At 38.3% G+C, this 16,496-nt stretch overlaps 1 protein-coding gene across 3 annotated transcripts; it reads right to left on the minus strand.

Annotated features, from left to right (window-relative positions):
- Positions 1 to 272: 272 nt before the first annotated feature.
- AADAT (aminoadipate aminotransferase) lies at positions 273 to 16,252 on the minus strand. Of its 3 annotated transcripts, none has more exons than XM_059844530.1 (14): positions 16,161 to 16,250; positions 15,199 to 15,267; positions 13,377 to 13,545; positions 12,124 to 12,256; positions 11,374 to 11,448; positions 9,858 to 10,067; positions 9,259 to 9,324; positions 8,026 to 8,108; positions 6,693 to 6,789; positions 5,817 to 5,878; positions 3,486 to 3,550; positions 2,882 to 2,988; positions 2,150 to 2,251; positions 273 to 946 (listed from the first exon to the last, which is right to left on the minus strand). In XM_059844530.1, the coding sequence occupies exons 2-14, from the start codon at positions 15,263 to 15,265 to the stop codon at positions 905 to 907; spliced, it is 1,278 nt and encodes a 425-aa protein (XP_059700513.1). In that variant the 5' UTR covers positions 15,266 to 15,267; positions 16,161 to 16,250; the 3' UTR covers positions 273 to 904. The 3 variants fall into 3 exon arrangements, with proteins under 3 accessions (XP_059700513.1, XP_059700515.1, XP_059700516.1); XM_059844532.1 differs by having other exon boundaries at positions 16,108 to 16,202; XM_059844533.1 differs by lacking the exons at positions 2,882 to 2,988; positions 3,486 to 3,550 and having other exon boundaries at positions 16,161 to 16,252.
- Positions 16,253 to 16,496: the final 244 nt, after the last annotated feature.

The raw sequence follows: 16,496 nt of genomic DNA on the forward strand, positions 1-16,496 counted from the left end.
CAAATGTTTGGGATGACAATAACCAAGGAATAAGAGGCAGAAACATTTCTTTCTTTTGTCATTTTGTTTGCATCTGGCAGTGTCAGGGTAATGTCCATTCCACCATGTCCCCTGTTCAGTCACTCACACTCTCCATTCACAACCACATCTGACTGAATACCCAGGAGTAGTTCCTTTAGTACATCCACGTGCCTTGGCAAACCAGAGATTTTCTACCACAGCTACAGAGTAATTATTCACAGACTGAAGTAAAAAACAGCAATCAGAATACCTTCTACAAATTAGAGAATACCCCTGCACATTGCAAGGGACTTCAGTTTATTTGTAATCATAGCCTCATTTTGTTGGATCAGTTTTAATTTTTTTAACATAGCTACATCAGCTTTATCTGACAAAACTTCAGTAGAATTAAATACTAATCCTCAAATCATTAAATCCAGATGCCATACAGAAGGACAAGAATGGAAGTGACCCATGAGACCATTCCAATATAAGATTTTGGAGGAATGTATCAGTTGATATTAATAGTGAGAATAATAGTGGCTAAGACCACCTCAAGTGCAACTTTCTAAGGAAATGATTTCTCTTTCCCAACTCAAATGGAAAACAGAACAAAAATCAATTCAAATTTAACAAACCATGGAGTTTACAAGAAATAGAACATTTTGGTTTTGAGTATTTTAAATGCTTCTGAACTGGATACATTTAGTAATGCAATGTCCTGTCAAAAAAAAAATTAGGCAAATTGTTTTTCACTTTCATTTCCAATCTTTTTTTTTAGCTGAAAAAATCTAAGGAAATATCCACTGTATTGTGCTTGCTTATAAAATGTTCTGATGAAATCCAAACATTAATATTTTTCTGGAGAAGATTTTTATTACTGCAAGAGCTCTCTTTAGCTTTTTCACAAAGATTCTTTTATAAGGTCAGCCAGTCTCTTGAAGGCCTGCAATAAAAAATATGGTTCACATTTATATTTCAGCATTACATGAATAGGGAACACGTCAAACCTGTAAAGCTACTAAAATTGCCCTAACCATAAAGAATCAATATTTTATAATGCAAAGTTCTGCTGATATTCTTTCTTTTTCTTTTATAAAATCATGTATGGGGTTTGACTGCACAAAGCTTTCAATTCTCTGATAGAAAATAAAAGGCAGAGATTTCTGAAACAGAAAAATGCATATATTGATATTCAAAGGTTATTTGGAGTTCAGATGTAACTTCTAACAAACTAGTGATCCCTGAAAGAGTATCTCTTTTAACTTAATATTACAGTCCAGAGACTCCAAAAGTGAAAAAAAATGAAGAACAGTTGAGTGGGCAAGCATATAAAAATACAGCTTGACTGTCAATAGTATGGTTATGAACTACTTTAACAAAGAAAAAGGAAAAAATAGAAGAAATACAGAAGAACTAATTTGGCAATAGAAGCACTTATGTGTTACAAGCCTTTGCAACTGCATGAAAGTACAACTACAAATACTGAACTCTTTCAAGCACCCCAATCAAATCAGTACTAAATCTGCACAAATAAATGTCTCCTATCTTTTTTCCCACTGATTTTATAGGTTGAGCCAAATAACATAAAAAATGCTCCTAAAACACATAAAAGATTAGCTCCTGATAATAATATCAGGAATATTAATAAATAAATGAAAATAAATAAAGAAAATAAAGAATAAATAAATAAATAATAAATTAGAGCATGTATGTTAAATTGTATGAAAGGAAAACAATAGTCTTTCTCACAAAAAATTGCCAACACACACAGAAAAAAGAACACAGGTAATTCAATCTCAGAATTTTGGGAATCCAAATCTGAAAGATACATGATGCCTGCTAATGCTTAAGCAAATACTCTGGCTTCAGTAAAGCATTTATAAATAATGCCTGGGAGGTTTAACTGTGAGACACTGTATGTATGAGATACACAGAAAAATTCTAAGTGGTCCTCAAAATTTGCAGAGCATTTGGATGAGTATCTTGCTGAAGGACAGCTAATACTGCTGTGAAAGTACTGCTTAATCACCTACAGACTAAAACCTCTAAAGTCCAAGAAAAAAATATGAGAAGGATGTTAGAAATAAAGGAGCATTACTGTGTGAGAAACTGTCTTGATGAGAATGTAAAAAAAAGAAAATCTCACCAGATCCATCTGGGCAGGAGAAGGCAGAGAGAAGGAGGCTCTGACATAAGAACTAGGCTCTGAACTATCAATATTGAATGCTCCTCCAGGAACCAGTAATACCTATGAAAAAGTGATTAACCACACAGTTATTACCACTTCTACGTTTTTAAAACACTATGTTAAATTAAATTTGAGACAGCTCAGTGCTTACACACTTGTAAGTGTGAGCATGGTGTAATATATTCTTTTTTTCAAAATGAGGAGACAAAAATATGCAACCTGTAATCAGACTTTTCATAATAAAACCAAAGGGTTTCTGTTTTGGTTACCAGGTCTCGTTCATATCATCACAATGCTTAGAAGCACCTGGGGTATAGCTTACTCAGTGAATCTTATGAATTGGAGAAATAAAACCAAACTTAATTTTTCTCATAAAAAAAATTTAGTCAACAGCCATCATACATATAGGTATATATATTAATATTATATATATGGCATATTTAATGACATTGTGCCATATGTTATATTGGTTTCAATTTAAGTAAACTGATAAAATATCAAAATCTGAATGCAGTCATGAAAATATTTTGTTAGTCAATAACTGTGCCACAGTGCCTGCCTTGCCGACTTAATGATGGTGCGCAACAAGTCCCCCTGTTTTTTTATGTGTGCACATGTGGGTAGATACAGATATTTTATCCCACCCTTTTTTTGTTTTAAGATTAGAAGTCATGAAATCACATGTCATACTTCTTTCTTCAAAGCCTTTTCCATTATCAGCTGGTGTGTATCAGAAATACCCTTAATTTTGATCCATAAGAACATGCCAGCAGCAGGAGGGTACCATTCTGCCAAGTCTGGAGAAAGAGAGAGAGAAAATGGAATAAAGAAAGAAACTTATGCCCCACTTTTAATGGATACATCATAGATTCAGTGATGTTTTGGATTTGTTGATACAAACATTATTATCACTACAAACATTATTATCGCTACAGCGATTTTTTGTATCTTCTTTTAAATTAAGGTCACTATTTCAGATATTTTTTAAAGACAGAGACTTTAAATATTGAAAGGATAAGAAAATAATGAAGTGAAATACAGACTCTTTGTAAATTGCTTTAAATAGTAATGTGGTGAGTTTTTTCATCACCATCTATCTCCCTGTCCTACCAGAAAGCACAAAAATGCAGCAATAGAGTATTTGTCCTAAGCTTAATATTTAATGCAATTGATTTGCTTATAGTGCTTATCTGTCACTTCTGTCAAGAGATGAACTTAAGTGATTTTTCTTGAGCACAAAGATGATAAATAACTAGCAAAAAATTTTAAGTTATTATCTATGTGGCACTCTGACCTTTCAACCACTTGTCAGCAGCAGTGAGCATTGCATCCCGCTGGATCCTGTAGAAGTCCACCACTCTGAAAGCAAATTATCAACTGGAAGTCATGAACTCATATCCTTTCAGAGTCTATTTGTTTCTGAAGGCAGAAACAAAGCTTTTCTACTTGAATAACTCAAGTGCACATTTAATAGAACTACAAGCATATCCTAGGTGGGCACAACACAGTATATATTGCGTGTATAAAACTTTGTATATGCATCCAAGAACTCTTTAGTGCTTCACTGCATCTCCAGCAGAGCACTGATCAACCAGACAGAGGCAGTCCCTGTGTGGCTGCTTCTTCACCTTTACACATATCATAGAAACCTTTTATAATCTGTCTATTATAGCAGTGGATATAAGTCCTGTTAACAGTATTTACTGCAAAAAGCACACACACTGAAGAAAATTAGGGACTTTAACATATGCAAAAGCACAGACTTAATATTTGTGCATTGGGGTTGAATTTGTGTAACAGGTACATATGGAAATGACATTTGACAAGGTAAAAAGCAAATCATATGATAAACCTGTCACAACTATTTGACAGCTTCCCCTTTTCTAACCTTTAAACCTATCTCCTTCATACTGTAAGTAAAAATTTCAAATAATCTAATCTCTTATTGGGAAAAAAATGACCCTAACCCAGGTTTCACCATGAACAAGTCACGTGCAGTGGCTTTTGTCAACATAAAATGACACAGCTGTGCAACAGAAGACACAAGAGAAATGCCTGATACTGAGTTCATAATTCAAATGCAAATGTGTTCCCATGTCTTGAGAAAACATCCTTAGTAATTTGCATAATTTACATAATTTTACATTTGTATTTTTAAAAATACTTTCTAAACCAATAGTTTTGATTTATGGATGTATTTTATTCCATCTGATACACAAACACTAATACATCTAGAGACTTAAACAGTTTTGGGGCTCAGTATATCTATTGCTACATTCTATATGAGAGAGTAAATCTCCTTTGTACAGCTTTTACCAAAATTGCAAATCCTGTTACCATTTCAATTACATGTTGAAAACATAACAATTACTAAGATGACACTTCCCCAAAAAATGTAACTGCTCCAAAAAAAAAAAAAACCCACAAACAAAAAACAACAACAATCTTCTACTCCAAAGCCTGATCTAACACCTCACCCTTGTACAAGTAAAATCAGCTGGAAGAGATTGCAGAAAGCTGTGGGGCCTCATCACTAAGGTAGTAAAGCACTGCAGCTTCCCCACTACAGCCCTGTTTTCCTTTGTTTAAGTGGAAGAACAGCCTTCAAGCTTGATCCAGGCTGCCTTTTGACCTACAAGAAAGAGGTAAGTGAAGAGATGCATTTGGGATTTATTGTTTGGGAACTACTGAAAGCTGAGCTAAAGTGTGGTCTAAGTTCCTCTGTGAGACTTCTCTTTATGTTCCTAAATCTTAAAGCAATGCTAAGGCTGATGTGTCTGGTTTGGGTTTTTTTTTCCTAAATATTGCTGTTAAAAGTATGAACATCAAGGGGACACAAGTGGCTGTTCCAGTGAGACATAAGAACTTCTCACATGTTTTGCTCATGTTGCTGTTACAGGCCTTTGCAGAGTGTAGCACACTCCTACTGAAGTGAGAAACTTGGGGCTCTAATGATATCCAAGTAGAGCATATAAAATGAGGCACTGACTGTTAAGACAAACTATGCTCCTCCTGCATAATAAATGAAAACTAAATGTGTGTCAGTCAGTATGTAAGAAATGTCTTGCCAGTTAGATGGCAGCCCAGTGCTCTCTCTCTAACAGTGAGAGGCGATGTTTAGTGTGTGTAGATGAACTTCATAGTTTTTCCATCAGTATCCACAATCAGGAGATCAAGGATGGCAAGAGTGTAAATTCCTGCTAACTTAGGGAACTCCCTTTATAAAGGCTATGCTGACTTTTTCTCAATAGATTCTGTGCTCAGAGATCTCAGCTTTTGCTATAGACCCTAACACTTGAGCAGGGATTAAAACTTTATTCACTGACTTGGAGCTTCCAGGATCCTCTGAAGTTCCCTCCAGGGAGCTGCATGATGTCTGTGCCAATGGACTGGCAGATTGTCTGCCTGGAGTGGTAGGTGACATGCCCTGACCTGCCTGTCTGCAAATTCAAACTATGTCTCTTCAGGGCTCTTGTGTGAACCCAACAGTCTTGGTGACCCGTCTTACCTACTTGGCCTAATACTGGTTCACCTCCTCTGACTTGATTACTACAAAGAATGTTTGCTGTAGGAAACGAGTAGCAGAATGACAGATGATGAAATTCAGCATAGGACACAACCCTACCTGTCTATATGCTCCAAGAAACCCTTTTGTCCCCATTGCTGAAGCAGCTGCGATATCATAATCTAAAGAAATAAAACACATCATCAACACCATGTTTGAAACAGGACTGTTCCACAAACATCAAAAGATCCATGGCTAGACATGCTGTTGAACATTCCCCACACATGAAACTGCATGCAGTGTCTCTTGGAGCCCTTTATAAACTGAGGTGCCAAGGTTATTATAGCCCGTGTTATTGGTGTCTTCAAGGATCATGGCATTGGTATTTGAAAACTGGGGTGGGGGGAGGGAAAAATGGATGGAGAGGTAAATATGATAACTGGGGAGAAAGAGGAAGGCAACGTATACTGCCTTACCTTCCTGTCCACATTGGCCTCTCTGCTTTAACAGGGATGAACTAATGGAGCTGGAACATGGAAGCTGTATTTAGATGTGTTCACTTTCTCCTTTCCTTATTACTAACCATAAAGGGGCTGCAGTTGTCAGTTTGCTTTGAAATGTCTTTGTGGGCCACCAGTATTGTTTTAATTGAAAAGTAGAATAAAAAATAATAAATTAGTGTTTCTTCCATACTGTGCTTTACATTAAGGTTTTTCAAAAGAACCTACCACGAAGAGATAAAGTATTTCAAAACTTGATTCTTGAAATCTGAGGGTTATCAGCTGTACTATCCATGTACTGAAATAACCCTTGAGCTCTGGTTCTGAGTTCTGTGATGGTATCTTCCTTTGGCAGAATTGACAATGAATTTTCATAAACAAAACTGTGAAAGTGCAGAGCAATTATGAAAGTACAAAGCTGTTTGCCTGTGGTTTCTTATAACATGGGATATGTTGTCTTCTCTAAATACAATTCATTTGGTGGCTTGGTACTTGCCTGTGTGAAAGTGCTGGTATGCATCGTTGACACCTGAATGTGTAGAACAACTCTGTCAATGAGAGGCTTGGGACCCGTCAGAAAACCTATCCTTAAACTAGAAACCAAACAAAAAGTTAGTACAGAAATGCAATGTGCTAATACTTTGTCTGTGTGGGAAAACATACAATGATATTATTGATAGCGTAAGAATCTCTTATGCATTCAAATTTATCTATATTTTAATACTGCCCTCAGGTTATACAATTTAGAAGCCGAGTATCAAAGTAATAAAATAAAACATTTAAGAGGTTTTAATGCTCATAATAGCTTCTCAGTTATGAGGCTTCAGGACAAAATCTATGTTTAGAAGCTATCCTCTGCAACCATAAAGATAACATGAATCCAAGGGAAGGAAAGACAAGTTTTCCCATAATAAAAGATCACGAATGCTCAGGCTTTATGACAAACAGACAAGTGTGGCAAATAGCTTTACTCTTTCACTCCCTTTCAGTACTGCAGAAGGAATGGAATATAGATTGACAAACTAGATGGTTACTTATGCTTTGATTCTTATTACCCATCTTTACAGATTGGCTGAAGTTTTTATTTGAAGAAAAATAGAACCCATAAACTCATGTGTCTTTGGAAAAGATAATACTGTGTCAAGCCATTTTGTGGTATGACTTCTGAAAATGCAATCACACTTAGGTTATGTTGTCTCCTCACTTTCTCTAGGATGGGTTATAATCCACTGGCTGCCAATGCAGACTTCACATTAATTTTTTATATCTATTAGGTTAACAGGCAAAAGCAAGCTAAAAATCGAATACATTGACTTGTGTGAAATGGAAAACAGCCAAGTTGGTTCTTTTTCTGGCAGGGGGAAACAATCTGAAAGAACTGGAAAACTAGATATCAGTATAACCCTATGAACAGTTTGTGAAGAATGATAGTTTCTTTTCTGTATTACAAATTCTGGGAGCTTGCAGGAATACTAAGCTATAGATAAAAAGGGAAATGGAAAAAAGAAGAGAGAAAAGCTCCTCAGTTCCAGGAACAGAGCTGGAATCCAGCATCTGTCTTTCTGCCTAGATGGTGCCTGCAAGAATGGGCTGCCTGGAGGGAGAGGCTTAGCTATCTGCATCAGAAGAGAAACAGAGCCTGAAGTAAAATGACTGCCAAGAGATGACATGAAAAGTGAGAAGAATGCAAAAAGCCATTGATTCAAAAGTTCATTCCAGAAGTGGACAGTCAGTAAATGAGAAAACACTATGGCATGTCTCATCACTTCATATGAAGTCTTGGATCTTAACTGAACAGGCAATGCTAAGTGGTCTGCAGCTGGCCTTACCCAGATGAGAGAATTTTAGAGAAAGAGTCGGTCCTGATAACTCGGCCATCCACATCCATTGAGAGAAAAGTTGGAGCCCATGGCTTGGAATAAAAAATAAAAAATAAAATTCAAGGTGCTAGTAAGGATTAAAATGGAATTATTTTCTTTAGTAGGAAGAGACAATTAAGTTCTCAAATGTATGTTCCAAGGAAAACATTGCAGTAACTTGTTGACAAGTGATTGCTTAGCCTAGCTTTCTGAGATATGATTACAATATTCTGTGAACATCTTCAAGAAACCAACTTTGTTACTTTTTGATGATTACTTAGCCCACTGTTCAGCACCCAAGTTTAAGTTCTGGTATGATGCCATAAGAAGGAGAGAGAAGTAATAATTTTTCTGTCAAGATTTCTTGTGGAGTAAAGAGGCATTGCAATTTCTAAAATGGAGACTTGTAGCACTTTGCTTTGCTATATTAAAAAGTGAAATCAGAAGATAGGACCAAATGGTGAAGATCTGAGTCCAGCATACCTTTTCCTTATCAAGAATTCTGTTTTTACACCTTCTCCCCTACACTTTCTTACAAAGCTTCACAATACTATTCAATAAGTAAGTGAGGCAGTTTTATTGCCTCCTTTCATAAAAACATATTTCAAAAGAGAAAATGCTGACCTTTATCTTCTACCAATGTTTTAGTGCTGTGTAAGACCCATTTTGATTTCTGAAGTTAGGTGCTTTTAAAGACTAACTGTAGATTCATGTATGAAATCTGCAGGAATTTACATGAAGGGAAGCTGCCTATCCAGTACCATTACATGTGGTACCTGGGAGAACTCCCAGATTCTCCAAAAGGCAAAGGGATAAAAATGGGGTATAACAGGTGCAGAGTAGGCAGTCTTCTGCTGAATGAAAGAGACAGGGAGAAAGGAACATTAAGAGGCTGCAAATTTCAAGTGCTGCTTCAGTGACATACTTGCTTTGCTCTGAAAGCAAAGTCTTTGTAATTTTCTGATTACTGAAAAATTCTATCCAGTATGAGGCTTGAGAAATTTGAACCACTAATTACCAGGATATAAAATACCACAAAGGGGAAAATTACTGAAAGGAGCACAGACTGTGAGGCCTACAACTGCCTTGGTAGGACATGAAGAGGAATGCAGGAAGGTATAAAGTTCAAACTTTAGTTCTCTTGTGAAACCTTAGTTTCTCCCCAGAAAATAAGGCGTTACTAAGGATTATGAAAAAAATTACCTTTTCAAACTGAAGAAAGTAGTAAGGATCATCTTCTATTATGAGAAAATCATATTTTCTTGCAAGCTAAATAAATTTGTAAAAAGTAACAAAAGGAATAAAAGTTAAAGACACTGCAAATTCAGTCAGGTGTGTTTTGTTGTTTTTTTTTTTTAACTAGCACCATATTATGATTCTATTGGTTGGCCATTCATTATACAGAAGCTCCCATGATGAGAAGCCTTCAAGTGCCCAACTTAGATATCAAACAATTGTAAGAGTAATCACAGTACCTATAGTACACAGACCCTTGTGTGCAACCGAAGCTCTGTTCCATGTGGCATTCAAACTGTGCAGGCAACATGCAATAAGTCCAGTTAGAAGCCCATGGCAAAGGTACCAGCTGCCAGTGGGCTACCATTGAAAAACAATTTACCTAAGGCATAGTCTGCCTCTGAAGAGCTGCTGTGAAAGAGATTCTGCTAGATACAACTTCTAGGAGGAATGTCAGCTGGACCAATACTGGGCCCAAGTGCCAAACATGGGATACCTTCAACTGAAACAAGGCTGATATTTATGTAATTTCCACCTGCAAGGTTCACAAGACCACAGCTCCATACCTGGTAAATCTCCTTTTTGCGCTCTGCGCTCAGTGAGTTGCCAGTTGGGTTGCATCCATTTGGAATAGTGTACAGGAATTTGGGGAGGTGATTGCTGCAATTTTTTACATCCTCTGGGCTCCAAGCAGACAGAATTTCTTTTAAAGCTTTTGGAATAATGCCATGTTGGTCACTAGGAATATTAATTATATTACAACCCAAGGGTCTCAGCTGTTGATAGAAGAAACAAAACTGTCATAATTATGTAATTAAAAGGCCTTCCTTTTGTCATTGTCACCATGACATTTCATCAATACCAAGTCTTTCTTTTTGATTTTATAACTACCTCAAGCTCCATTTGCTCATGAGTCAAATAAAAGTTTGCTTGAATTTGCTGTAAGGCTTGTCAAATTTACCACATTACTCTTTATTTGTTCTACTAAGCCAACTCAGAGGAAATGGGTAACTCCTGTGTTCAATTGCAGCTCTTTTCTAGGAAATCAGATCTGGTTTTTCAAGCGGAAAGGGAGTTTATGAATCTGAACTGTTCTCTCATGGCTTCTCATGCTCTCACCACAGACAGTTAAGGTCACAGCACCTTTGTTTCCTACTGACAATATACAGTCTACTTTGGTGGAAATGTCAGAGCTTTAAGCTACTCTTCCCTGACAAAGGGCAAAGAATCTGTTCTCTCAATAGATATATTCAGCAATATAAAGGAGAATGAAATGTTGCTATTGCAGTGACATGTTGACAGCAGCATGAAAAAATATAGGTAAAATAGCAATGAAAAAGCTTGCTGTCCCTCCTCTGTGGAATTTCAATTCATACCATGTAGTGCTCTGCATTTTTAAATAAAACTGCAAACTGTTGCATTGTCAAAATACATTCCAAAAAATGTACAGCTGATTAGACTATATATTCAAATTTAGGACAGTAAGCAATAACAATTTATTTTGATGCAAGAGGGGACAACTGAACTTGTGGTGTATTTATTCTAACCCTTCTTGCAACTCTTATGCATTTTGAGGTGGCATTTAATTTTATACTGATTAAACTACTTTTCAGAAGTAAACTTTGCTGCTTTTGTATAGTTGTCATTAATTCATATCTTTGTACTCATATATGGTGCTTCAGGCCTATTCCAATATTACAGTATTTGTATCTATTGTATACTCTGATCATGAAATACTTCAGGTAAGCATGCTGACATGTAAACACACCCACTTGTTATACATTTAATTCAACCAAACTAGGGTCCTGATGGCTTTCTTTCCAGTCCCATATGTGATCTTAGCCCTTGAATGAACCAGTGTTTGGAAGAGGAATTTCAAACAGCTTTCACAGAACTTTTAATAGGAAACCTTTTATGTGTTAATATTTATGAACTTAACTGGTTGGACACTAAAATCTTGAGCCTTAGATTATGTTTTTATGGCAAATACAGACAGTGTTTATAAGACTGCAGATCAGGCATTAAACTGCTGTTTAGTTCAAATGTAACATTCACAATGTTTTGTAGCTAAGGAATACTTACAGCTGCTAGTGTCCCCGAGTATGTGGGTGCATCCAAAAGGATGTTGTCTCCAGGATTAATGAGCATTTCAAACACCTGCAAAAGAAAATATTCTGTCTTAAAGATTGTTCAGTTTTTATACATGTGCTTTGTACTTCTGACTTTCTTAGTGGGATTAAAAACCTTGATTAGATACTAGTAATTCCCTAATCATATCAATATCTTGTCTGTGAGAAAGGCAATGAATGGATGAAAAATCTTCTTTAGAGCCAAATTAAGATAGGTTACCAACTTGACATGGAAAGACAGTGCTCTGAAGCACCCTTTCTACTGTATAAGTTATAGAAAGAAACAACGAAACAGCAGTGAGAGTGGACTTGAAAGGGTAATGATTCCAGGAAGTAAAACCCCCAAAAAATCAGGAAGTAAAAATGAGAAGAAACATATTTAAAATAGAATTGTGGTAAAGCCTCTATGCACTTATTATTGCACTACTTGAGTTACAAGATGTGTTACCTTATAGCATAGGTTCTTTGGTTACCTGAACTTTCATGCAGTCCTGACAGTCTAGAATGCCACTCCAATTCTAATTAATTTCCCTTATCTTGTACACAAACCTAGAGTAATTCATATCCATGGAGAAAGATTAGATGAAACTGTGCCCTGCATATAGTTACAGAGAGCACTTAATGCTGAATATAGCTGAAGTGATGGAAGAATAAACATCTCTCTGAATTAAATGCTTCTAACATATGAATCTTTTGGTCTTACTTTACACAAGCCTTCCTGGCTGCCAGTTGTGACACACACTTCCATCTGTCCTTGCTCAGGACTGTAATTGGCTGTGGGGGGATCGTGTAAGTTCCGCTGGAAATCTTTTAGCCAGGACAACAGCTCTGGAATCCTGAAACGTGAATAAGAAGGCATACTTAAGACCTCATATAGGCCAAAGCTAGCCTGTTCCTCTAAGTCCCTGCCAAATCTAGCATGCAGTCCTGAGTTTGATTTCAACTGTCACACAGATACACTTAAATGCAATTGCTATGACTGCTTTATCAAATTAAGAAAATGAGATGGGGACCTGTGGTCCATACACCAAATTATCATAGTGAAATCTGGGCAGAAATTATTTGCCAAGGATGAAACAGAGTGGAGGCTGAACAATACCCCTCCTAGAAATGATCATTCTGTACTCCAATGTGGCAGTGTGACAAAGTTCTTAATGCTGCTTGTAACCTGCTGCAGATTACAAGGTTTTCTAAAACATGTTTTCCAAAAAAATTTCTTGAGAAATTTAATGCTGCTTGTAACCTGCTGCAGATTACAAGGTTTTCTAAAACATGTTTTCCGAAAAAATGTCTTGAGATCTTGTAGGATGTTCAAAAGTGGCTGGTTCATTTAAATAATAATAAAAGTTTTAACTGATGCCCCATGTGTCTCCATAGGTACCCAAGTATTTTTGCAAACCTCTCCTCACCCAACTCAATACTGTGTGCTACGAAGTTTACATGAGCACTAGAGAAATATAATGATATGCAATTTTTGTACCAAAAACGACAATTCTATAAATACCTGCACTCAACTACCACAAGTTCTACACACTGACTTTAGTATATGGTGCCAAATGAAAATAAATACTCCAAAACACAGAAAGGATGTGTTGTAATGCAGTATCTTTAAAATAAAATCTGATTTGGGTGTCTGGATTCTCAAAGACAAATAGCCAGGAAATGCTCTGGCTTGAGAAATACTAGAATTAAGATTTTAAGTGATTGAAGTGATTTTTTTTTTCTTTTTATATAACTCATTGCAAAATTTTCCACTGGAACTCAAATGTAAATAGTGAGGCAAATTGAAAAAAAAACCAAAAAACATGGGTTTTGGGAAAACCTATTTTTTGAAAAAAAAAAAAAAAAGGGCTTTATGAACAGGTTTTAAAAACACAGGTGACTTAATGCAAAAATAAAAGATATTACTATCCTTAGCTTCTGGTATCTTGAAGTGCAAGCAGCTGTGACAGATACCCTGCTGAGGCTGAGTACTGGAGAGCTCTCTTCATCAGATCTTCCCCAATCTCAATAGGTGTTCCATGTCCAATGTCAACAGTTGCCCTCTTAAATGGAAAAACATTAGGGTTTGGTGTCCCTCCAGCCAGAGAGATAAGAGATGGAGGAGACTTCTGCATCAATTCAGCTAGAGTAAAAGAAAACCACTTTGGTTACAATTTGATTATTACAACGGTGATCGTATCCTTTAATCAATATTTAATAATGGCCCAGAAAACGTGTTCTATTTTTCAATTTACTTGTCTAACTATCATGAATTCAAAAGGATAACTCTTCTTAAAGTCAGCTTTCTGCTTGGATTAAATAGGTGTTTGGGGGCCCCAGGAGGGAGATGTCTGTTAGGACAGACTAAAACAAAAAATCATTTTAAGTTAAAAAAGCTATTTGTAATTTATTTTGAAACAATCTGGACAGCTCCGTTACAAAAATTGTCATGACTGATGTCTTTTGAGCTTCAAGAATTTAAAATCTAAATGATCTTCTGTTTGGACTGACTTGAAATGAATGGCTTTGTTTTTTGTTCTGTTTTTCAATCAGTTTCACTTCAGCTGATCTGGCAGCTATACTGCCAGATGATTATAGCTTTTCTATAAGGGAATGGAAATGTTTCTAGCAGCCCAGTTTTAGTGGCAGAGATGCTGTGTAAGTAATTTGCTATGAAGGAAATCTTAATTCCTGCTTTTAAGTCACAGTTTCCCAATCATTCAGATCCAATCTATGCAGTGCAGACCAAACTTTAATCCAGCAAGGGCACTTGATTGCCTTAAATCTAAGAACTCACAACATGGCATTCATGCTGGCTTAACAGTTTTACATTAGATGTGAGAAGACAGATGACACCAGATCTGGCTTAACAGTGGTCTATTACTGAGTTTATTTTCCAGTACTTATTAGCAGACTTGAGCATGGGGAGTTAATTCTTATCAGTTATTTCACCAATTTGTGTTATGCCTGTGACTTTTGGCCTGGTAAAGAGAGATTTACTTTGTAATCAAAACTGCAGGCTCAATATGTCTTCCTACAGGAACTGTGCTGCTTAATACTTTTGTTATGATGCATACTAACGCATCACTTGAAAAAGAGGCTGCCGAGAGTGAATTGCATGACTTAGCTGTACCTGTATGAAGCATTTTTTGCAGAACAGCAAATGCCAGCCCCTTACCAAGAGGGGGAAATTGACCCCTGAAGGCTTAACTAGTGATGTATGTTTCGTGCTTGGGTTCTGTCAGATCTCTGTGGGTTTCAGCTGAGTAAACAAGTAGGCAGTTAAGCTCTTCCATCTGTCACATGGAAGACAATGTAATGTTGTAGCCTAAAAGATACTTTAATATGGAAAAGTAAAGTGTAGTAATACTGAGTGGATGGGGGTGCTGAGGCATTTATGGACATGAACAGGATACAGGAAAACAAAGTGGAAAGACACCTGCAGGGACTGAATTTCAAGCCACTAGCAGTTGCTTGTTCCTGGACACAAACTCAGTTGCAAACTGTGCCAAAAGCCTGAGTTCAGAGACAGTAGCAGAAACCTTTCAGACACCTTTTAAAGTGATAATTCTAATTAATCTGTCTGGATGTGTTTCTGAAATGGTTCAAGGCTATTCACTTTCTTTTTCTTTATACCTGCTTAGCATCTCTGCTTGACAAAAGTCAAGTTGCTTTGTCAGCTTACAGCACGGTTTTCTTTCAAACCTTTTAAAGTTTTAAGCCATGATACCCCAGAACAGACCAGAACATAGAATGGTACTTTCAGAGAAACTGGGAAGAAGGGACATGTACTCACTCAGCAGCCTTATTGGAGATGCTTTTCTTGCTGCACTCACAGTGGTGATGAACCTAGAGTAATTCATATCTATGGAGAAAGAATAATTAGTTGGACATGAAGCTAGAAAAGGGAATAAGAAATGCAGTGTGCTTTTAGTATGTGCATCTCCCTCAAGTAATGCTTTTGATCTGGGTAATTTGTGGTATGCAGTGAGCAGGAAAAAGCCCCTTTCCCCCTCCCTTTACTATCAGCTCTGGAGTTTCAACGGCAAATTACAAATCTGAAGATTTGATGGATCTTAAACAACCATCAGCTCATTTTTAGTTAATGAGAATCCAGCTTTATTTAGCTGTACTAAGCACTGCATTTGAAGTGCTTTTAGGATTGCAAGCCATCATTGTAAGTCACAACACTTGTCAAGTTAGAGGTGGGGTTTTTTTGGAAAGGATAATTATGAACATCTTTCAAATGCATCTGATGAGAGTTTTCCTCCTTTTCCTTGGTGGCCACAGAGCTCACTACCCACTGCCTTGTGAACTACAGTCCGGCAGGAAGCTCGAAGACCTGGAAAGGCCACAAGAAGGCATCTCTTTAAAGGGACAGCAAGCAGAGAAATTAAATAGAAGGGCAAAGAGCAGCCACAGCACCACGCATGTGCCGGCCAGAAACGATCTACCGAGCAAGGCCGCTTTGAAAAAACACATCTAGTGTTTCCTAAAAACACCTCCCTTAGCTCCGCTCCCCCCGCAGCCCGGCACAGGCGCGGTGCTGCCTGTACACAGGGGCGGGCTGGGGCTGTGTTTTAAGGGACAGCTGAGCGCCGCTGCGCCGCCCTCCCGAGGCAATCCCGAGACACCCCCCTGCTGCCCACCCACCCCCAGCTCCCCCGGAGGGGGCACGGAGCCCCCAGCGCCATCCCGAGCTCACCACCGGGGCCGTCCCGCTGTGCGGAGGGCTCGGCGGCGGCCGCGGGCACCTACCGGCGGAGGGCGCGGAGCCGGCGGCCGGGCAGGGGGGCGGGCCGGCCCCGCCGGGGGCGTGTGTGGGCCGGCCCGGCTGTGCCCCGTGTGCCGTGCCGGCCGGCTGTGGGCATGGGGCGGGCGGGCCCCGCTGCGGGGCGCTGAGCGGACACGGGGCCCTGGCCGGCGCTGCCGCCTGCGCTCTGCGGGCAGCGCGGTAGCGAGCGGCGGCGCGGGCCCGAAAGCAGTCAGTCCTGCGCGGGTTCTTGCGAAAGCCCTAAAACCAGCGGCTTTCTCACCGGCTCCGTCTGTGTAGTGCCAGCGAAGCGAGGGCTGGAGCCCGGTAGTGCGGGGAGA

This window comes from Haemorhous mexicanus, chromosome 4 (genome assembly GCF_027477595.1).
Source record: "Haemorhous mexicanus isolate bHaeMex1 chromosome 4, bHaeMex1.pri, whole genome shotgun sequence".
Taxonomy (NCBI): domain Eukaryota; kingdom Metazoa; phylum Chordata; class Aves; order Passeriformes; family Fringillidae; genus Haemorhous; species Haemorhous mexicanus.